Source organism: Trachurus japonicus, chromosome 1, assembly GCF_045865225.1.
Source record: "Trachurus japonicus isolate A0001 chromosome 1, Traja_1.0".
NCBI lineage: Eukaryota > Metazoa > Chordata > Actinopteri > Carangiformes > Carangidae > Trachurus > Trachurus japonicus.
Window position 1 is genome coordinate 22,729,451 of NC_140907.1, and position 23,973 is coordinate 22,753,423.

The window sequence follows — 23,973 nt, forward strand, 5'->3', positions numbered from 1 at the left end:
GGCCAGCAGCATACCACAAACCAACACATGCTACAAGAACAAGGGAAAAGGCGTTGTCAGTTGTCACCAGCTGCTTTTAACCCAGCATGCAATGTAGATATTGTTTCTGTGCTTTACAGGTATTTGGTATACAATGATGAAATTGTCAAGTGGATGTGATATGTGATTTTTAGAAACCCCTCCCTACAAATAAACAATGAATATTTTCTGCGTTCATGTCACAACAGACCCAAACATTGTTGTGCCATGGGGAGGACCCCTCGGTTTACAGTTGAAATATTTAGGAGTTTTCACCTACTTAGTTTCTACTTTTCTCACTTTTGCTAACTTGACACTTCACCTTTCTGACTCCTCATAAAAAATTTAAAGAAAGACGAAAAAAAAAAGACTTTGCAGCTGCGATGGACAACAAGAAGATGTGTTTCTGCAGGGCAGTATGTGAGAGGGGGCCTACGCACCTGACTTTGTCAGTCTTCATCTTTGCTACTTTTAGTGTTTTACCCCCTCAGGTCATGTTCCAGGTACTCAAGTGAATATTCTGCAGGTGTAGACATTCCAGGCAGTTCACAGGTTTTCACGAGCTGTGAAACTAAACTGCTCGTTTCATTAGGTACAGCCATAATGGTTCAAGTTAAACTTAGAACCTCTCGCCATCCATGTGACCCAGCTGGCCCCCGACCCCTGACCCTCCTCATGTTGATTTTTAATTAGCTTCAACAATGATCTGACTACGTTTAACCATCACAAACACACTAACCGTGCTCTCATGTAACAGCAAAAGCCTTGTTTTTATAAAAGGTCATGTTTTTTTTCCCTGAGACAATGTGAGGCAGTGCTTTTGTGGTTATATATTACACGCTTATTTGGAAAGTGGTTTACACCTAAAAATAAAATCTTGTTAACATATGACATGTAAATGAAGTACAATTTGCCTGGATCTAAAATACAGTAATTGCCTATTTTACATCAACAATATAAATGTGTTCTTTATTTTTCTATTTCTTACAGCAAAAGGTTCCAAGAAACTCTGACTTATAAGGTATGTGATTAAATTCCTCTTTTGCATTTATTATTCATTTGCACTGAAGCAAAATGTCCAGTATAGAATATTTTAATTATACAACTCATTTTTTAAACAGGATTGTGTTTAAGATTCAATTCACTGAATGACAGCTTTGTGGGTCATGACAGAGGCTCAAACATCATATTCATTAGTCTTGCCATCTCTGTTACGACACAGCGGGGCAGCTCTCTTCCCTAATTGCATCTTGGTTGAGCTGCTGCTGCTTTATAGTAAAATTGAATTGGAGCCTTGTAGCGTAGTTATACGTTATAGTTCCACATATCTGGAGTGCAGTGACCCGGTGAGAGGTGAAAGTGCTCACTCGTACCTCAGCTGTCAACACTCAGCAAACACAACAGCCCAGACAAGATTCAAACAAACATTGAGACAACTGGGAAACAAACGGACAAGCAGACACACACCTGGACCGGTCTGCCCCAGCTCTTTGTAAATCCATCAATAAGTCCCCGTCTGAATTCTTAGTAAGTACTAACTATCAGACTGGTGCTTTGCTGAACAGTCAGCCAGTAAAGAAGAACCTTAATTTATGATTTTATTGCACATAAACTCGTTGGACAAAAAGTAGTTGACATGAATTTATTTTGTAGTGTAAAGTTAAGTTTTCTCCACATGTGATATTGCTTTCTTTGCTTTTTTATTTTATTTCACTTCATTTCTTTTATGGGATGGTAAAATAAAATTAATGGCACCTCTGGGCTCATCACTGTCTTGGGAGCAAAGATTCCCCGCGACAGTTACAAGAGGGAGGCTCACACCCTCCAGGCTTCAATCCCTTATCGCTCAACACAGACACGGCACTGTGCTCTGGGAATGCCCATCCCACGATGATGTATAGGTACTGTCAGTAGCCCCTGGGGAGAAATCTGTGCAAAAGTTGCTGCAGGTCCCGAGCCATAGCAACCTCAGGAGTTGACATGTCCCAACATCGGACCACCTCTTAAATGCTTTTCTCCTGTGCACTAGAAGAAACACATTCTTACGTGCAGGGCTTGAGACCCACAGAGGATTACCTATTATTTACAAGAGACGGGGCAATTGTATTGTTCTGTGATAACTGGGTTTGCAATTTTTCTACAGTACTGTTTGTTCAAAGGCCCAGTGAGGAAAAGAAATCCCAAAATGTCATATTTTCTGTTTGGAAATGAGAAGCTAAACATGTCACCTCACAGTAGGATAAATCTGTGCTCTATTTAAACCAGCACACACATTATCTGGCATTTTAAACCTGAGCTCTAAATCTCCCCTGCCTCCTCCTATGGTTTTTGCTTTCAACAGCCACGTTTGGTATTTGCCATTCATTTGGGCTCAGTATACAGAACTCCACTATGGCTCTGCTCTCCAGCTGGCACTTGGAGATATAAAACCTGCATTGCGATGTTTTATTTCCTTCCTGAGCTGCAGTAGTTAAAAAGAGTGACAGCACATGGACAAATAGCTGTATCGCCGGAATAAAGGGCAAATGGTGTGAGATATTGGTGCTCGGCACTAAGTTTAAGCACCTGCTCTGTGGCCTTGCATTCAGCGGTGACCCCGCAGAGGGAGCAATAGAATGAATTAAAGTAGAAGCAGGTTGGAGATAACTAGCCGCTCTCCCCAATGAACCACAGAGACGTAAAACCTGGACATAAAGAGCGGATAAAAATAAATGACCAGGGTTGATCTGACCTCTGTACAGCAATGTTTTTATGAAAAGAGTCTCAGAATCATATGTTGGTGTTCACATAAAGCAAAATGTCAGCAAGACAAGAGACAACACACTGAAATCAGAAAGGCTCTGTGAAGCTGTGTGTGCTAATATTCTGTTGCACTATAGGCATCTTTACCATGATCACCTTCTTTGTTTAGGGTTAGCATGCTATTTATTATTTGCTAATTAGCTGGACACACAGCTGGATTTGAGCCCCTACCTACAATTCTCATTTACTGTATATCGGATGAGAACATTTTCTTGCCTTTCAGCCAGTGCATGCTGGGATGGGCTTAACTCAGCAGGTATAAGCCAATAGATAGAACAAATTTGTACATGTTTGTGTTTTTATCTGCATGCATAGTGTTATCTTTGATTTAAAAAACATATTGTTGTGGAAATTCTTCAATATCTCTGATCATGTTTGTGCTAGCATTAAGTTCACCTGTAATAAACTGCCTGTGCACATATTGTCTGTTTTTATTCCAGGAGCACATGATTATGTGTCGCTTTGCAGACCAAACTGCTGTGCAGCTTCCTCCTGAGAGGCGTCTCATAGGTACTATTTCCAACCATTCACCCACTGTTCCTTTTATATATCTGACTGTAGAAATAGGATGTTATATAGGTGATTGACTGCTGTTATGAAATGATGGAGTTGCTACAGTTTTAATGATAAATTTTGTCAGGCACTTTTTTCTCTGGAAAGACTGGTGAACAGATGACCCCTGCAACCTCAGAATCACACTGTTGCTTCGATCTCTGTTCATCACATAGCCCAGTGTTATGTACACCAGCACACACACACAAACACAAACAGCTAGCTCACTCCATGCTGCTGATTTCTTTTTTTTTCTACAGCGTGACCTAACCCAGTTTCTCTCGTTTTTTCCACAAGAGGTCTAGACTTTTGAGAAGTGTGAAATATGTTAATGCAGGAATTTGTACAGTGTGACAAAACAGCTGCAGCGAACAGCTGCCAGATCAGTTTTGTCATATTCAGGATGGAAGTGTTTTTGCCCGAGTGAAACCTTCCAGGCCTGTGCGAAAGCTTCACTGTGCACTGTTTCATTATTGTTGAGGAGTCTCTTCACCCTGATAGCTCTCCAGCTTATCAAAGCCTCCCTCCGAATCTGAGGAGGCTCCCCATTGCCTCGTCACTCTGAAGCCCTTTCATATGTACCCGACATCACCTGTCACAGCAGTTTCTGCTCTGTATCAGTTAACAGGGCTCAACCTCTCCCACTAACAGTTTCTAACCATGTTTGATCTCATCTCTCTCCAGAGGCTGTCAGTGTGACTGTGACCGTCTAGGCAGCGAGGCAGACCAAAGCTTTTACATTTACTATGTGTGCCACCTGCTACCGAACTGCTAAACGGCAAAATATATCTGAAGTGTGCGTGTAAAGGAAATACTCGGAGAATGGCGTGATAATTAGTGTGAAGGTGTTGACAAATCAATGGTTTCTGTGGGACACTGAAACTGGGAACATACAGGAAGTGGACAAAATGACAGGAATATATGAATTAGTGCAACAAATGCTGCTGAATTAGAGTCTGGCTCGTATGTTGATCAGATGATATTGGCTTATCTTTATCAACATAAGCAGCATACACAGATGGGCGGATAAATAAAATAAAATAAAACAAGTCTGCCAACAAAAGCTGCCAGAACAGCTTCAGTCTTTCTCACTGTACATTTCTCCCAAATGTCTGCAACTATGCCAGGGACCAAATCTCCCAACGGTGTTCAGTTGTGTTGCAATCTGACGTCTGTGAAGGCGATACCATATGATTCACATCATCTCCATATTCAGTATGCCTTAGTGCCCATGTGGATGGGGATATTGACTTCTTCACATCACAATAACAATGTTTAATCAAGGTACAGATCTTTTCCTTGTGACATTTTGAGCCAAAGTCGAGGTAAACTGGAACCGACCTGCATTTTTATGTATGTCTGCACAGCAATGTAAGATGTTAATGTGTAATTGAATTCAACAGGACATGCATACAGCAAACCTAGCAAATGTTTGACTGTTTTAATCCAGTTTTGCTTTTAATTGGTATCTGGCTGATACGCAAACAGAAATTGCAGTGCATGACGGTTATAATTACTGTCTTTTATATGCAGTTTAAAATGAATAGATAAGATAGATAAAGTTAACTTTTTTGTTTGGTTGTACATTTTATCCTTAAGAAAATGTCACTCACAGTGACAGAAATTAAACAAACAATTACATCCACTGTTCAAGTGTCAAATTTCTGCTAATTAATAATAACATTTGAGCAACACAAAAAATGTTTAGGGGCATTACTCAAAAAGATGGATAGAGCTGTCATCACACTGGTCTAAAAACTTCCAGAATGGCTCTAGTGTAATTTTTCATTGTGGGACTTTATTGAATGGGTTTCCCTTTAAGATAATAATAATAATAATAATAATAATAATAATAATAATAATAATAATAATAATAATAATAATAATAATAATAATAATAATTAGGGCTTTCTGTCATTTTAATTCTACAATTAAATACACACAAAAAAAAGAAAAGTTATTTTGATACCAGGATCCTTAATTTCTCTTTTCTGACCACTACAGGTAAACAGTGTATGGGCCTGGTAGACTTGGACCGGTCGTGGGCAGCAGAGGCTCATGGGTACTCGGTGCGTGTGATGACTATGGAGCCTGAAAGCTGTTCACCAAAGAACAACATGCTGGTGGGAAGGGCACCGCAGAAGATTGGACTGGAAACCAGCGCTAGCCAACTGGAAGCACTGGTGCATAATTAGGACTGAAAGCATCGGTGTGCCGCAGAGCGTCGTAAGCGTGGTCGTGGATTTGATGAAGTGCCAAGTCTCAGAAGCACTAGGCTGTGTCATGACGGTGCACCTAGTTTGTGTTTCCACTCTCAATATTGTTTTTATTTTTTATTTTTTTGTGATCCCTTTTGTAAGAAATGGCTTCAGAAAATAAAAAAGGAAGAATTTACTGCTCATTTCTGTAGCAAAACTCCTCAAAACTTCTGTGATTTTGATAAACACATACACAGTAAGAGGACTCTCTGACAACTATCCCTCTTCTTAGTTACATAGGCTCAATTATTGGGCACTGGCTTGTATAGTAGAAGAGCTTAAACCACTCTCCAACTGCTATATTATGTTTGTGATTTTTTCCTAAACTGTGAGATCAAGCTGTCAGCGTAAACAGTAGCAGCAGGAATTACACACCCACATTGCGAATTAAGTACACCATGCATCCACACGCTGTTTTTTTTCCCCAAATAGTCTGTATATGGCCCTGTGTGAAAGAGCTCAGCAGTCAGCTTCCAACGTTGCCAGGTATTAACAGAAGAAGTGGGAAATTCAGAGCTTGAAACTCATCTGCAGTTAGATGAGATGGGGAATTATCATTATCTACCTCTCCTCTGTGTGTGTTTACGAGCTGGGGAGGGAGGGGCGGGGTGGAGGCGCAGAAAGAGAGAGAAACTGGCTTTAGTCTCATATCACATCAGGTAAAATACAGCATTTGTCAAGGTTCTACAGAGAAACTTATTATTCCTCATAAAGAATGGATGTGAATATGGTATGCATCCCGTAATACGTTCAGCACCAATGAATATTTTATGATGCTGGCGAAAAGGTCAGTGTGCTTGATTAGATGCTCAGAGCCTGGTAGCTAAAAAAAAAAAATCACACAATATGCTGCTTATTTCCAATCCTCTGCACTGTAGATACCACCACTTTGCCCTAAGCTTTCATTCTCACAGGTGAAACTGGTCATCTGTTTCTCTGAAAAATCCCGTGCTGTCACCTTTGACAGTGCTCTGCAGCTGCTTGAGAAATCTGAGGAGGTAGCTGGGCAGCCAGTTTTCCTGCTCGACGCTGAAGGGATAGAGGTGCAGGCTTCTCCCAACGCCGAGCTCATCTGAATTCAGGCAGCAGAGTCAATCTATCCCGAGGTGAATGGCCACATACACGGCTCCTTCCAAGGACTGGAATTCTTTCAAAAGGAGACGTCTGACTCCCTGTTCATGCTTGTGGCTCTGCACAAGTGCACATTACAGAAATGCTTATAGGCATAAAGGAGGGGAAAGTGAGTAGGTGGCACTACTTAATGCTTGCATGAGAGAGGGGAATATTGAGGTGTGAAGTGGCTCGATAAAACCCAAACACCCGGGGCTAGAAGGTGACTTGACAAGATTCTTTGTTTAGACAGAAAGAAGGAGAAATCTGGGCTTTGCTTTTTTATGTTAATGCACAGGGCTGCTTTACTAATGAAGTCAGCATCAATCAGCAGCACTGGAGTCAGTGATACCCGGAGCTGGATGCATTTTTGTATTGTGTAATTAACTGACTGGCCTCAGAAGTTAACAACATGTGAACCAAACCAGAAATGATATGCTGATAATCAGTTTAAAAGATAATTACCACATCTGGAGTTTCTCCCTTTGCCACTTGTGGAGGTTTTCAGATGCAGCTCTGAACCCAACAGTGCATTGAAGCAGAAAAACCTCCAAAGAGCTCTCTCTCTCTCTTTTTTTTTTATTAACCTCCGTTATTACTCGTGATTAAAAATCTGCTTGTCTTGGTGTTTTGACTAACAGTTTTCCATGTCATTACACTGCCACTGTTTATGGCTGATTGTCTGCAACAGCTCTTTGCTGCACATCTGGGGTTTCTCCCTTGTTCATTTGATTTTCCTTTTTAGACAATCACTGACCATGCTCATGTGTTCTGCTTTACCACAGCAAGCACTGATACAAAGCTGAAGGCCAAGATGACATGGCTCTGTGCTGCCGTTTCCATTATCTCCAATATCATTTGTACGCTTTTGTCATTTCCATTGGACACACGCCATCATCAGTATAATGTGTTTCATTTGACTTATATATTTTCTGCAAATAAACAATGTGGGTCATAATTACAGGAGCCCGGAATAACAACAATTATTATGCACACATTTCCTCCTCGGTTGCCTACAGCAGGGCCTAGCTGCTGTTGTTTTGAGCACCCTAATAATGTTGTAATCTGTTGCCAGACACCCTCATCCTACTCCACACATCTGATGTCACCTTTACATAACCCCATGGTTTAGTATTCCCCTGCCTATCTTCTATTTTTCGCATTCATGTTCTACTTTTGTTTGCCCCAGCGCCATCTCTTTAGTTCCAAATGTAACAACTTAATTTCCCCAGGGGGATCATTAAAGGGTGAGTACATTTGTTTTTTGCCTCTTTCCCATTTACCGTTGACAGCTGATGCCATATTTTGAGTAATTTGGATCCATTTCAGAGAGCTGTTGATATTTAGTTTGTCTGATATTTTGGGCACCACAACAACAAAAATGAAAGCCCTTTTTTCTATCACTGTTTCCTGTAATATAATGTTTATTCAGTCCATCCCTCCAGTTTCCTGTCAGGGCATAACAGGTCAGCTGGCTGTGTAATGATGTAAAATCTGTCAATGAAAACACAACTCAACACAGTATAAAAGATTAAGTGACCAGTAATAATAAAAACTTTTACGTAGAATTAAATCTCAACTAAAATAACGTATTTCTTCAAACTTCAACTGAAGGCAAGTGAGACTAATTTATTTTTATGTTTTGAGTGAAGTGACCCTTTAAAGGTTTCACGTAATCAGTCTCAGCTTTCAACAACATACTAATACAGTTGGTAATGAGGCATGATTGAACCCATAAGTCATTTCTTAAATGCAATAAATCACGATGGAATCACTTTCTCACAGTTCAATCGAGAAAATAATGTGAGTAATAGTCTAATTATACACAACCGACATTTCTCCGATCACGCGCCTCTGAAGACGTCAAACCCCCGGTGCCACCCTACAGATTCATCAAACAGGTGACAGGGCGTTACAAGGCGAGTGGGAGCCATGTTCCACCACAAGGCGACGGTGAGTGTGGACAAAAAAAACACGGTATCAAACCTTCATCTCATTCATCTCCCGCCACCATCACCTATGATGTGTGGTTACCAACTCGGTTCCCCACTGTTTCCTCTCCTCCTTCCACTGACTTTCCTGACTCACGGCCTCGGTCTTTATTATTCTACCAACCAGGCAGGAGGTTATATTCACTAGACTTTGAATATGAATACGAATGGGCTATGAAATGCTGCTTATGAGCCAGACAGGAAATAATCAGACCTCAACTGTTGTCTAGGATTGCGAACGGGCCAAGAAGGAGCGCATCAAATTTCCGGGAGGATTGTTGTGTGACGTTTGATGAGGAATATATTCAAAAGGAGTTGAATGCTCCTCTTCTTTTTTTGTTGTTGGTGTAATAATGCATCAGGCAAAAAATATCTCACACAAAAGCAGAGACAGACTCTGACTCTACTGAAATCGTTATGTCAAGAAACATTTCAATCAAAAGCCATCGGTCTATCACTTTGTGTTTTTTATTTACAATAATTACACAGCCCTTTCTTCTCATTTTTTTTCTCTAGTGCCCCTCAAACATTGTCAAACCGTTCATTTTGTATGTTGTGATGCTTATGTTTTGGTCCTCTCCACATCCAGACCTAGTGTTTTGTTTTGTTTTTCCTCCGTCACTGCATTGTCTCTGCCCTGCGTGAGGAGGAGCAGCATCTACCTGGGTGGGCGATGCACCTGCGTGCCTCGGCAGGCTGTGCAATTAATTAAGGCATTTCCTAAGCTGGCGCGCCACAGAGTTACCATCACTTCCTCAGGGGCTGAACAGGTCATGACTTTACAATTAGAAAAAAAAAAACAAGAAAGTGAGAGAAAAACAAACAAACAAGAGGAGTCCCACAAGTCGACTACTGCTGCTGCCGGGGTGGCTGGTCCGCTCGCTGCTCATTGAAAAGGAGCGAGATATGGTCTGACTGCAGTGGGTGCTGTTGGTTGGGAGAGAGCCGAGAGCCCGCTGACTGAACTTGTGAGGAGGAGAGGAGAGAGAGAGAGAGGGAGGGAGCTGTGCGCTCTCTTCCCGGCAGAGTGCGTCCCGCTCCACACGCTCTCTCTCTCTCTCTCTCTCTTTCACACACATTGGGGTCACTCTACTTCCCAGGCAGCAGACTGGTTTGTCTCCAGCACCTCCTTGAACGCAGCGCGTGAACAGTCCCAGGGACGTCAGCAGCAGACCCTTTTTTTTTCTCTTTCTTCTGCTTCTTCTTACCTGTGCACCTACAGCGCGCGTCAGCGAAACTCCTCTCTTCTTTGTCTTAACCCGCGCTCCTCTCCACCAGCTGCTTGTGGATTACCGAGAACAACAAGCGGCGCGGGCGCTCAACTCTCGAAAACCATGGAATTATGGATAAAGTTGATGTTGCTGTACAGCTGCTGCTTCGGAGCAAGTGCAGACTTCGATGGCAGGTACTGGCACATGGTTCGTGGTTATTGTCTGCTGCTTTTTCTGAAATAATCATCATAATTCAGTCACGGATGGGTTTTATGTTATTTATGATGAATATTAAAGGTCTGTGGTCAAAATCAACACTTTGTATAAGTGGCTGTTAAAAGGGTTATTTTAAAATCTCAGTATAGATCTGAATCAAAACATGTGCTGAAATGAGGAGTGACTGCTGCTCTCATTTAGTGTTTTTGACAGTCGCAATCCCAACTTTTGTTTCGATGACAACAGTAAAGGCTAATTATAAATGCATTTGGTGTTGCACGTTATATGCAGTGTTTTACTTTGAATATGTGCAAAAATCACACGGACCGGCTCTTGTCTTGTGCAGATATCTGGTGTGATTATAAAGTGATGTGACAGCACGTTGCCCGGTGGTTCATGTTCAAACACGAACTCGATGAAGTATGTGAAGACAGAGGCGTGGAAACGTGCCAGACCCCAAAGAATGCATGTGTCCGAGATTTCAATCTGCCTATAGGTGCATCTGATTTGAACGTGATGGATGATTTTCTTTTTTCTTTTTTTTTTCTTTTTTACAACCATGCATAATAAAACCAAGCTGTAATTTAAGGACTGTAGGTGTAACTCTGGTCCATTCCTTTCAAACAAGTATTTGACAAACAACTTACCAGCCGGTTTGGGAAATTGCAGACCTGATCATTGACACACTGGCAGAATAGCTATCTGTTTGTTTTCAACTGGGACTATTTGTTAAAAAGGACTTTAAAAGGAAGCTGAGTGAAATCGAAACTATACTCCATCTCTTATTGTGTGTCATACTGAGATGGATTTCTAGAGCTTAGAGTAAAATTGGACTCAAGTCCACCCAAACAGTGAGAGACTTTCACAAACAGTCCTACTGCCAAATTCCCTACTTCTCCAACACAAAATGCAGCCAAGTATTGTGCTTTCTTTTTCCTCATGTATCTCTGTCAGACAGGCTGAGCCTCAGCAGCTGAATCCTCTCTCTCTTATGTTCGGCGTTCATCAAATGAATGAAAACTTTGAAGATTATGGAAGTAATTGTTATTGGAAGAGTATGCACGGATTTCAAAAAGCTCTTTCAGACTTGACTGCATTTCCACCTGCTTGTTGATAGATTTTGACATCTTGAGGTACAGGCCTATCGCCCATTCTCTCCCTCAGCTCTTTCACTTCTGTTATGTGCTGTTTTGAAAAGTATTTTTTCCATAAACAGGCTATTTGGATTTGAAAGGTTTCAACAAGGAGTAAACATGTGGCTGTGAGTGAGAATGAAGGACAGGGCAGAGAATAATACAGAAAATCTGAGTGTTTTTCCAGTGCATGTTTTTGTTAAGGGCTTTTATTTTCTTCATCACCATGGCTAATGTTTGTGTGACAGGCCGTGTAGGGCGTTAACTTTTATTTCACACATTGCCTTTGTGTAACGATCATTTTCTTGAACGTAGCAGCAGCATATTGTACATTATTAACATTGCTGCTGATGGAGTGGCTTGTCACTATGGCCATAATTTGTGAATTTTTATGGGTATAAACTTGCCCGGGCCTGAGTCTCCGCTTCAATATTAATTCATTGAGAGAATATCCCCCGAGACCAAGCACAAGCAAAAAAGTCATTTATTACCTAGTCTCCCTCACTTATTGCCTTTTAGAGAGCGCTCCTAACAGGCTTATCCATCTAGCCCTGAAGGGTCCTTCACGGGCATCATTGGCAAGATCATTTTGTTCTCCCATAGCTTTAGATAAAATGCTGTACCTGTGCACAAGTGACTGAAAGCGTTGTGCTGTTCTGTTATTGTTGTTGTTGCCACTTTTGTTATTCCAATCAAGGACTCAAGGACGGACGATTTCCAGACATATAGCACAGAAGACTCTGGCAAAGAGGATATGCCTTCCTTACTTGCTAAACCAAGCAGCACATACCAGACCTCCTCAGTAATAATCCAATGTTGTGGACTGGTGCCAGGGTATGTTGGCATCGTAGTATCAGACCCGCATTTGGGCTTTGGGGGGATGTGAGAAGAACTGCAAAAACACTGGTGAAGTCTCATTTCATGGGAAACAGGCAGAACAAATTAAACAATAATATGTTTATCGTTTCTTGTGGTCAGTATCTGACAGTGTAGCAGCAATGAGTGTAGCAGTCTTGAGTCTTTAAGTGGACAATGAGTGAAGTTGGTTTTGCTGATTGACAGTTTCAGTGTAGTCTTGCCCACTCGTCTCACTTGACACAAATCAAACTGCCAGGTTTCAATGGAAAAAAGCAGCATAACTAACCCAACTGTTATTCCTGTAATTTTGCTGTCATTTCCTCTGAGCAAACAAGACACAGAGGGAGTATCCTGCAGGTGGAAAGCTAAACACAAACTCTGTGTTCTATTGAAATTGGTGCTGCTGCGTGGGTTTTGAAACATATGCAGACAACAACAACCACGTGTGCACAATCTAGGAAACACGTTATTTTGTGTTAAACCAAGTACGTTTTGTACGTGTTAAATTGACAAGCCATGTGATTTACACAAAGAAGAGGAGAGAATAACAAGAGTTGCCACAAGGTCTGGTCCTATTGTTGCCCTGTGTATTGCTGCACTATACACAGCGTGTGATGAGACACTTGCACATTATGCCATTGAACCGTTCTGTATCACTTCCTAACAACCCAATATTAATTGCTGTTAATACTGTGTCACAGTTAATTCAGTGTTAATTTGTGAGGCTGTAGTCGCTGGTGGTGTTAAATCCCTCAGTGTTGGAATGAACCCATGGAGTCTGGACAGCAGAGCGACTGCCCATCCTCTGCTGCAGGAAATTGCACACAGACACTCCATGCCGGTTAGAGCTGCAAGTCATATCTTCTTTATTGATTATCAGACAGTAATTTGCCCGCTGAAAGTTTTTTTTTTATTTGATAGATGTTTAAATGGGGGCAGCTTAAATTGACTTATTTCTTTTAGCTCTGATGTTGGAACTCACAGATGTCTCATTTCTTTTCAAAACAGTTATATAAGATCTTGTTTTTGTAGCATTCATTGTGCTTGTAGCTGTTTGTCTGGAAGAGAACACTGAGCTCTGGTTCCTGTGTAGTTTAGAAACATGACGTGACACACTGGTAGATTTAACAAACCTGGTGGATTTCTTACTTTATATCTTCACCTCGGATATTTGTCAATCCCGCCCGCCCCCCGCATGCATGCTTGCGTGTTTATGTATGCAGTCCTGGTGGAGGCCTGCATGTGGATCAGGCTGTGCGTGCAGCCGAGGCGGTTCATTAAGACGGCAGACACCTGATGAGTCCACAGGCTCGAGCCTTCAGCTGAGCTCTGCAGGTCTGAGCAAGTCTGTCAGCGGAGACACTGGAAGCACGGCAATCAAAATCTAGTCAGTGAGAAAGCTCCACTCGGCGGTCACGCTTTGCATGCTTCAGTGTGGCTTCATGGATGGGTGATAGATTGATAGATTAAATTATCATGCTCCGAGTTATAGGACTGCACCTTCATGGTTCTGGTTATCATCCTACATCCCACACTGTTCCTCCTGTGAGTGATGGACTGACGACTCCTCGCTGTCAGGCAGGAATGGTGGGCCGGCTCTGTATCGCTGTTAAGACAATGGAAGAAGGATGGTGTCCCCTCTGTGGATATCATCCTCTCCAGTTCTGCTGGAAGAACCTTGTCTGTGCTTGAGAGGAGATGTCACACAGCACACGCGAAGGGTGATAATTATCTGCTCGAGTTCCTTCGAGGCTTAGTGCAATTTAGTATCATTATTCTGAGCCTCAGGGTAATAAATACAGGTATTATACCAACGTCCATTTGATATGTCAGCTCGCCGTTCAGTAGACTTACCACTGGATGTACATCTGAGGGGAAAAAAAGCAGGAAGTTCCTCCTCTTTGTGAGGTGCCACCATAGCCTCTATTGTTGGTTGTTGCAATTCTTAAGCCCTAAATGATCTAAGAATTGAAAAATATGTATATGACATTGCTGCAGTGTTAATGTGATGAAATGGCAAACTGATGCATTGCATTATACCCTCAGTTTCAAGTTCAGAGCATGCTGCCGTGCACAACTGCTGCAGGCTAAATTCAGCATGAAGAGGACTGAGAGGAGCACTGAGGACACTGAAACGTGAATCCATATTCATGCTCAGTGTGCGTGCGCACATGTATTTATATGCGAGTGTGTAGGAGAAAGTATTAGAGGAGAATATTTGATTCAATAATCCAGGACCTGTTGCATCTCATGAGGTTCCTTTTTCCTTTTCGCAAAGCTCTCATCGACTTTGCTCTTAGTCTCCATAACCCTCTGCGCTCAGATTCTAATACCTTGCCCTTTTTTTATCCTGATGTGTTGAGAAACTTTGAATATCTGTATATTTACTTTCATCAAAATCCAAATTAAAATAATATCAGTTCTGTCTGCCACATTATTATTTCCTGTGGCTGGAAGAAAAAACAACTCAAAATCATAGGTTTAAATATAAAGATAAATGCATTGTCTCGTCTCCATTTTGATTATAATTTTACATTTCAGTGACTTCTATATATTTTGTTTATCTTAAGTTTGGGGCTGTAACTTATAGTTATTTTCAATGCACCTCTTTATCTTGATATGTTTTTGTGTTGGAACAAAACAAAGAAAGATGCAAAAGTTAATCACCTCACCATCCAAGTGAAAAACAGTGAATAATCTCATCTGAACCACAAGAACCAGGGTATGTAATTACACAATCCACTAATTGTTATAGTCAAAGTGAAAGACTTGCAGGTTAATTTATCTGTCACTAATATGTTTGAACACTCAATAAAATGATAGACAAAAGAGTGAGAATAAAAGTGAGGACATTTGCATAACTTTCAGGTTTTGGCAAGTGATAAGAAGTTGAAGCTAATTAGCTGCATACACTGGGCTTCCAAACAACATCTGGCAATCAGCACTGTTAGATGTGACTTTCAAAGCAACCTGTGGCATCTGAAATACTTCAAGGTGCTGAAAAGAAGAGATGACAGAACAATAAGAGTGTTTGTCACACAGTTTGCTTTTCTTTTCTTTTTTAAATGTAGGACAAAGGGGGGGGGGGAATCAATTTCTTGACAATAAGCTTGAAGAACAAGACTGGTGCTAAACACCACTGAATAACTGTCTCAAAAATCCCTACTGAGATGGGTTACAGTAATGCATCAGTGACAGGTTTCTTAGCACTAATGACTGGGCTTTCATGTGAAAAGAGCTTTTCATCAAGGCCATTCATTTGTGAGTGTAATGGCGAAAAAAATAAGACCTTATGACTTACTGTATGTTGTGTTACAGTTATGGAGCTCTCTATTTAACCCTCACATTCCTATGATAAAAAAAAGATGATGTCATCTGCAGTTGCATGTTAAGCTTGCCACTTGGAGAGCGGCGATAATTTTTGTAATGTCTGTGAAAGAATGCAAAACCATTTGGCTGAGCAGGAGCAGGTGCAACCATGACGGCATAGACTCTTCCCACATGAAGCCTTGGTATTCGAAGATGATAATTACCTTGTGCTTACCTTGATGAATAAATTCAAGAGCGTGTACAAGAAGATCGGAATGAAATCAGCTTCTCGTCACCAGATTTAAATGTCACTAAAATGTCACAGGAGGTTTTTCAGATGTTCGGGGAGCTGTCACCACCCTCCAAATGGAGTGACTTTTGCCACATGCGGAGAGGCTCTTGTTTTGCTTCATGTAGCTAACAAGTGTAGAGTATGGAGGAACAGCAGGTGCCCATGCTTATGCATTTGACCTTTTTCCTTTCCTTTCTTTTCATTTCATTTGGTTTCGTTTCCATTCGTTTGTTTCCTATCATTCCCTTCCCTTCCCTTCCCTTCCCTTCCCTTCCCTTCCCTTCCCTTCCCTTCCCTTCCCTTCCCTTCCCTTCCCTTCCCTTCCCTTCCCTTCCCTTCCCTTCCCTCCCTGCCTGACTGCCTTCTTTGCTTGCCAGGCAGCAGACAAACATTTTCCCTGGATCTGCCACTCTCGCTTAGCATCCATCTGTTTTTTTTCCAGCGAGGTGATTGGCAGCGGGGGCAAGCATTAGCATTTCCTCATCTTGGCATAGAGACACTAACTAGGCAGGGATAGCAGCATAAGATGTGCCTTGAATACTGAGCAACAACCCCACTCTCCCATTGAGACACAAAAGAAGAAGGCATCTTTTGTGTAAAGGAAGTGTGTCAAGAGAACCTCTCCTTTGTTTTCTAAATGGATTACAGTGTGTACAGCACCTCTGTGCAACTTAAAACCTGCACAGTCAGTTCAAGGCAGTCGGTTTTTATGAACTAGAATTATTAAATAATCTCTGCAAAACACTCATGTGCTCCAGACTTCTTACAACGACAATGGAATAGTACTCAGCACTTAAAGAGACAGATAGGCTCCTTTATTGTACAATAGGAAAACTTGATGTTCAGAATAATTTATTATTTGCTAGATTTTAGGTAACATCTCAGAGCCGGGCTCTCAAGAGTATTCGACCAGGATTTTCATCAGTATCCTTAAATGGACTCATTCCTTCACCCTATTCTCTCCATAAATATGTGGTGAGCCTTGGTACAGATAAAAAGGTAATCCACACTCACAGTCTGCCAAGAAGCTATTTCTTGCTCTGAGCAGAATGGAACATGGTGTAACAAAAACATCCAGCTGTAATTTCTCTTAGAGGAATTTCAGTTTTTTGGGAAAAAAGGAACTATATCTGTATCAAAACTAATGACTAGTTGTTCCCTCTGTAGCAGGGAGGAGATTATCACCCACCTTCATGAAATTGTGTGATGGGTTCTTTAAACATACAAATATGTACTTGGATGTGTGTTGATGTAATAAATGGAGTGGAGATAAAAAACAAAGAAGAAATACTTGAAAATACAGTATAGCCTACTGTATTTTCAAGGGAACCAGGCAGCGCATGGCTTCTATTTTGCCTCACAAACCTTATAATTAACGTAGCTGTAATGTGGTTTTAAGATCATGAGTGTCAGTGCTGAAGTCTAACTTCAAATTGGGTCTGACAGGCTTTCAACACAGGTCTCCACACTGACATTGCATGAACCAACATGATGTGATGTTCTATCAGTTCTATTTTTGTTTTTCAAAGATGATGTTTGATGGTAAAGCTGTGAAGTTGTAGCAGTCAGACTTCAACACCCTGAGAAAATCGTAGTTTTATGTTCTTATTGATTGCTTCTGTTTTTTTCAGGACACTGAATTAAATGATCGGTTGATAGATTTATCAGCAAAAATGTTGTAAAATCAATGAAGCATTTCATTCAAATTTTAAGCATGACAAACATTTTCTGGTACCAGCTTATCAAACACAACTGACTGCCGTTCTCTATCTGATATGATAGTAAATTGAATATCTTTCCATTTTGCACTGTTAGTCAGGTAAAACACAAGACTGAGAGATGTTGCCTGCAGCCTTGGGTTGTCTGAAAGTGAAATGAGAAATTTTCACTATTCTCTAACATCAAATAGAGAAAACAAGAAGTATTTTTCTATCTGCAGCAGAAACACGGACTGAGTAATGTGAAAACTTTGAAGCCTCTCTCCAAACAACATTGAAAAGACCCCTGCTTTTTCATTAAGACATTTTAATTGGCTGTGAACTAATTATGGCATCTCCTCACAGGTGGCCACGGCAGATGGCCTCATCCAGCGGCCTGTGTCGATACGGGGCCAGGGTGGACTGCTGCTGGGGATGGACGCGCCGCTCCTGGGGTCACTGCCAGCGTGAGTGTCACCATGCCTGCTGCTTCTGCTGGGGGCAAAACAGGGCTAACAAGGTTGCCAGGTTTCTAGCTGGGGTCAAAGATGCTATTAGACCGAGGAGATGCTGGCACAGTCACTAAAGGCTCGGGGAAACACGCGCACGCACGCACACACACACATGGACGTGCACGTTGTCAACAACAGACGCACATACAGCTAATGGAGCATCGCTCCTGGGACGATCTTTGAGGAGAGATTGATGATAATGGCTGGCTGAATGGAGGACCAGCTGACATTTATATTCACACTGTGGGTGGCCATAATGAGGGAGCGGCTGTAGCTGCAGGTGGACACATTCAAGGGTAGATACGTGATTGATTATGTATTGCCACTGTGCGAGAAACAAGCCAGCTAACGCCGACAGAACAAGGCAAAGAGAAACAGTGGTGAGCACACAATCCACGGCGTTGTCAGGTGTACATGCCTCGCCTCGTGTGTGTATATTCAGCAATGCCATTTAGAGGATTCAGAGGATGTGCCCTGTCGTTGCCTCTTATAGCACCACCACGCGCCTGCGTCAGATGAACTGTATGAAATATTAACACGTCACATTTTCAACATATTTACATTGTGTAAAGATCCTCTGCTCTCCTGTAATGCTACCCAGGGAGGTGTGAATATACCAGCATGAATTTCAAATCTGGCCAGTTGCCTCACAAATGCCACATCCCCTGCATGGCTTGGTGCCTGTGATGGTATAGCTGCTGCTTCGCTGTGGAGGTTTAATCAAGAACAGGGTAAATGCACAACTTGGCCTTTTTTCCACCACTGCAGGAACATAGCAGGAACTTGAAGCAATAGGAAATATTATTTGCTACCTCGCTGAGAGTTCGAAGAGGAAATCAATAACACTTTCACACTCATCTGTTAAATATGAAGCCACCACCAGCAGCCGATCCATGTGGACAGAGCCAGTAGCTGTTTCCTCCAGTTTCCAATATGTATGTTAAGCTGATCTCATTGGCTGTCAGAGGTAGCTTCGTATTTTGTGTACAGATACTGTATGTGACTGGTATCGATCCTCTTGCGTAACTCTCAGCAAGAAAGCTAATAAGCACAGTCCCTAAAATGTCAAACTGCTGGTTGTGCTGCTGTTTCCACTGATCAGGAGGGGATGCCACTTCCAAATTCAGCATACTCAGCTCTCACTGCACGGGGACTGACTGCAGGAGCTGCGGTTCAAGATGATTGGTTAAGATGATCCTCACATCACAACACAGGACAACTACTGTACCGGTGACTAGAAATGTCAGGACAAAGTCCAATGTCAACGTAAATTAAAATAAAGATGCCAGCTGACGTGAATATTTTGTTGGCTTTAAGTTGTTGCAACCAAAATCCAAATGTCTCACGCCAACATGCTGAGCATTGATACGATTTTCACGTCCAACTAGAATTCTGTCAGAACATCTGTCCTGTCTTAGTGATTCAAATCCAACATCCCTCTGACATTACATAAACTTCTGGTGCCAGCTAGGGAGTCTGACGTTCTTACCTCTTCTCAGTGGTTTTCGAACAAGCTTGTTTTATTTCCTCAGCACTGTAGCTTCCGCAATTGGATCTATCGGTCTTGCTTTCTGCTTCCCCGTGTTTTCTGCTTCCCTTGCAAGTTTCTCCATCTTTGTTGTTGTAAAGTGAAAGACAATCATTAGGAACTCTTCCTACATTGTTTTCTGTCATACAGCTGCAATCACCCAAATGACAACATCTGCCCTCAATGCACATATTTGAAGGCAAATACCAATCCGAAGCAGTTCCTCCTGTTCTGTGATGTGTATCCAAAATATCTTAGCTTTGTAACACACAGTGGAAACAAATGCACCAAAATCTTACAAGTTTGTAAAAAATCAGGTTCAGATTGTTAAGTTCCTGTCGTGGGAAAGGCCTAAAATGGTTCAAACCTTGCATGTTGGTTGTGGCCACGTATTACAACCTGTTCAAATGTTTATTAATCCACTCATTTTGTGTTTTTCCTAGCAGAAATTACCATCTTTTGATTTATGTTTTTATGTATGAAAGCTCATCATGCCATGCTGTAACTGACCTTGTGTTTTACTCATTGTGTTTTTAAATATATTTTGTGTCACACACTGCTTATTGGGTCCAAAGGTCTGTGCGGCTGCATCTCAAAAAGATGAGCAGAATTTTGCTGGCTAGTTATTTTCCATCTTTTTTTTTTATACCTCATGCTGGAGTGTACTGCACGACTTCTTAGTTTGTTCTGAAGATTGCAAACAGTATTACTCGAGTTCATGGCTCCACTGTTTTGTATTTCTTTTAGCTCAGCCACATTAACCCGAGGTCTTTGCAAGACAAATCTTCTTTTTATCCACCTCTCGCCTCATGAAAATATGATAATTTTATTCTGACATAAACACTTGGAGTCAGAAAAACAACTTATGCTAATGGTTTAAGGGACAGACCTAGCCTCATGGTTTGAGGGGGTTTGATTTCATGGTTATAAATTAGAGGGGGTATTTTTTGGCCTTCTTGAAAAAAAAAAAAAAACTCCTTTTGAAAAGGCCTTGACACTTGAACTACATGACCTGACCTGGAATGATTCAAGCAAAAGCTCTGTTTTAGTGAGACAGCTCAATTGTATCATTTCATGCTGTTTGTTAGTTAATGGGTCCAGACTCAGCAGTAATCCTGGCAGGAATGAGGCTTCTCGGTGCCCAATACCTCCCAGTGCATCTGTACTGGGCCGTCTGCCTTGACAGATTCCCATGTTCATAGTACAAGGTGGAATAGATTGTAGGGTTGTGAGCAAGGAAAAGATTGATGAAGATGACTTCATTATCACAGAAGCTTATGAGAGAAGAAAATCATTTCCCCCCTGTTTAAAACCCAGACATTAATGGAAATGGCTGGAGCACATGCGATGGCCTATAGATACGATTCCACAGGGTATGACAATCATTGTTTTGGCTTGGAACTTGAAAGAGATAACACATCATACTTGGCTTTTATTTATTACTCAACCACCCACAAAGCAGTGTGTGAACATGTTCTCGTTGTTGTTCTGGAGTCCCACATGTCCTACAGTATGTTCAGCCAAAAACATCAGCTAATTTTGAGTTTAGCCACATCATGTTACTCTTTTTTTTCTCTCCAAAACCATATCAGTTCTTTGAGTTAAATCACTGTGAGTGAGTGAGTGAGTGCTTGTCTTAATGCTTTTAAACGCTCCTGACTGTGTGCGCAGCTCACATCCATTTACCTGAGCCTACAATCAGTATTCCATCAAGTCAGTAAGGCGCTGATTTAAACCTCAGGTGGACGGTTTAAGAAAGAGAGGGAGTGTAATCTGTGTGGCTGCAGGTGTATGTGTGTGTGTTGAGAGGATGCAGTCATCGCAGATTTCAGGTCCTGGTAGGTTTTTGTGGCGATTTGAAGAGATTAGATCGGAGCTATCGGATTGTGGCTTTCTCAGCCATGGAGCTCAGCGATAGTTTTGTGCTACTTTTTTCAAAGCATGAAAAATGGATCAACCTTGGCTCTTTAAAAGAAAGAAAGAAGAAAAAACAAGTCCCAGAACCATAAGAGCAAAGGGGAGAGGAAAGAAAGAACTAAATGGAGAAAGTAGAAATCCTAAGGTGTGAAGCAAATGGTTTCGAGGTAAGATGGAGTCAGAGATGATTGCTGTCGGGGTGAGGAAGAGGGAGACAAGTGAGGAAATCAGGCAGATGGAGGGAGAGAGAGAGAGAGGAGCTTTAGATTTATAGTAGACTGAAGTTCCACTTATAATGTTCTGACAGGCCATCAGGCAGGCAGAGCCACACTTGAAGCTACTTATTTTAACCAGCTGCTATCATGATCATTTTACTGCCACTGTGAGCATTTGTACATTTGTTCAGATTTTCCATTTCCAGTGCAGTTTACAGTAACTGAAATACATTTCATTTCTTTCACTGTAGATGAAGAAACCACATGAAGCGATCCACTCAGTCCACCAGAGCAGGAAGGAGAAGATTATTTGCTGCATTTGTGAGGTTGTAAATAAAACAACTTCAATTTGAAGCTAATTTTATCCTGATAAGATGTTTTGAAAAACAAAATTTGGCTGATAAAATCCTAATTATACAGTCCAGTATGCTTCTGAATCAACTTCATATTGGGAAATTCAACGCCTCAGCTCACATGGATGCTGAGTGTCAATGGCCTATGTTAAGCAAGGAGGAGAATAACGGTGTGACAGATAGGATGGTGGATTTGGGTGCAGGCGTGAAATGTAAACCACAATCCAGCCCTAACATTAACCCAGTGGTGGAGTTACCTAAGCCTAACTGCTGTCTGTTTGCCATAACCAGCATTTTCCCCAAATATCATAGTTTCCATGCGCAGGAATTGTTGAATTGCATGAAAGAATAATCCGTTTATTTAGCTTTGACCCTTCACTAAATCCAACCAGCAGCAGTGAGGTATTGTGACATTTACTCCAAGCATTAGTCAGCCAGGATCCTACACTAACCTTAACACAACCTGTGTTTTTCACTAGACTCTTGCTCACATCTTTCAAACCCCACACCAACGAAAAACATGTGACTACGAAACATTTTTATGTGCATTTTCAATTTGATCCACCAAAACGAGCTCAAGCTTATCACAAAAAAGTTATTTTTACGAGAAAAGAAAAGTTGTTGTGTCATAAAAGCATTATGTGATACTGAAATTTCCACTCCACAAAAAAATGTGGCTGTGAGTTTTTACGACAGTGAAAATATGCACTCAGAAACTGTAGGGGGAGCTCCGTAGATAATAAAAAAAAGAGAAAAGAAAAAAAAGCGACCATTACAGCGAAAAAGCAACCAGACTTTCATAGTTTGCCTTTAATGGTCAACAATCAGAGCTGACCATAGAGACTTGCAGCTGATTTGCTAATGCTCTTATAGGGATCAGTCACCTGACTCAGACAGCTATCAAAGGACTTGAAACTAGTTTGATTAACCTGAATTTCCCCAAAAGGCATGAGAACAGCTCTGGTAGAAAGAAATGCATTGATCTTCTCTACAATGTAAAAGAAACTAGGCTTGAATATCACCTCCATATTAAATACTTCACACATTATAATTTCCTCAGAGGTCCTGGTGGATTTTACAAATCCATTGAGAGCAGGATTTAGTTTGATTGAGTGCAGTCTTTGTCTCTACAAATGGAGTGGACAGGATTAAGGCAGGACTTTTGAATTGGTAATGTGAGCTAACAAGTGAGAGATGAAAGCAGAAAAGTGATACCTCAGTTTAAGTAATTCACTTCATCGCGATTGTCTGTGCAGTTCCCTTGTCTGCCCCAACTTTCTTTCATGATCACTGGGCTGTAAAGGCCCGTGTGCCTTTTCATCTCTTTGAGGTAATAAGGTGAACACAAAATGGAAAGGGTTTCTTGTAAAAAAAGAAAGAATTAGAGGGAACGTATGCAGAAATAAAAGGCACATGTTCAGAATTGCTTGACGCACTTCCTACTTTAAAGGCATCTTTGAAACAGTGTCGATTTAAAAATCAAACACACGGCGAAAAGGCAATCTGCTCACAGTCAGGTCGCTACAGCCTTTATTTTTATATGGAAGAAACCAGGGCCGTGATCTCATTGAATGATAATGATGGTATTTTCATCCTACGGTGAGGTGATGTAATTTAAAAGAGAGAGTTATAATTTTATTGTTTCACAGTCTGTGGAGGGGAGACTGCTTTATTCGCTCCCATTTAGATGTGAATGATAAGGAATATGAAGTTAACATTTCCAGTAAAAGAGAACATCCCTGGAGACAGTAGCTTCAGTCAGACATCATTTTAATTATCAGAACTCAATTGTGAATGCATTCAAACTGTAGCTGTTACCCAGAGGCAACTGGGGATATGTGCGACTCCAGAACTCCAGACCTCCAGACTGGGAGAGTGTGTCTGTGTGTGGGTTTTATTTCTCTTTTCTTTTTTTCCCCCCCCAGGAATGTTTGCTTGTCAAAGTGACCAGCCTCTGCCCTCTAACATCATGTTTAATTTTTTTTCATTTTCTCTCAAAGA

General features: G+C 41.4%; 2 protein-coding genes across 7 annotated transcripts in view; both read left to right on the forward strand.

Moving 5' to 3' along the window:
- gstcd (glutathione S-transferase, C-terminal domain containing) overlaps window positions 1-8,114 on the forward strand; it is a 55,401-nt gene extending 47,287 nt beyond the window's left edge. Inside the window, exons 9-11 of the mRNA XM_085780548.1 lie at window positions 1,009-1,039; window positions 3,261-3,330; window positions 5,377-8,114. Coding sequence (XP_085636674.1) covers window positions 1,009-1,039; window positions 3,261-3,330; window positions 5,377-5,567 — 292 coding nt within the window. The 3' untranslated portion in view covers window positions 5,568-8,114. The remainder of the gene's footprint in view (window positions 1-1,008; window positions 1,040-3,260; window positions 3,331-5,376) is intronic.
- Window positions 8,115-9,710: 1,596 nt separating this feature from the next.
- npnta (nephronectin a) overlaps window positions 9,711-23,973 on the forward strand; it is a 47,092-nt gene continuing 32,829 nt past the window's right edge. For 4 of the 6 annotated variants that reach the window (XM_085780619.1, XM_085780599.1, XM_085780612.1 and 1 more), the window contains exons 1-2: window positions 9,727-10,136; window positions 17,814-17,914. In XM_085780619.1, coding sequence (XP_085636745.1) covers window positions 10,066-10,136; window positions 17,814-17,914 — 172 coding nt within the window. In that variant the 5' untranslated portion in view covers window positions 9,727-10,065. Of the gene's footprint in view, window positions 10,137-17,813; window positions 17,915-23,973 lie in introns of all 6 variants that reach the window. The other 2 variants (XM_085780606.1, XM_085780632.1) reach the window with 2 other exon arrangements.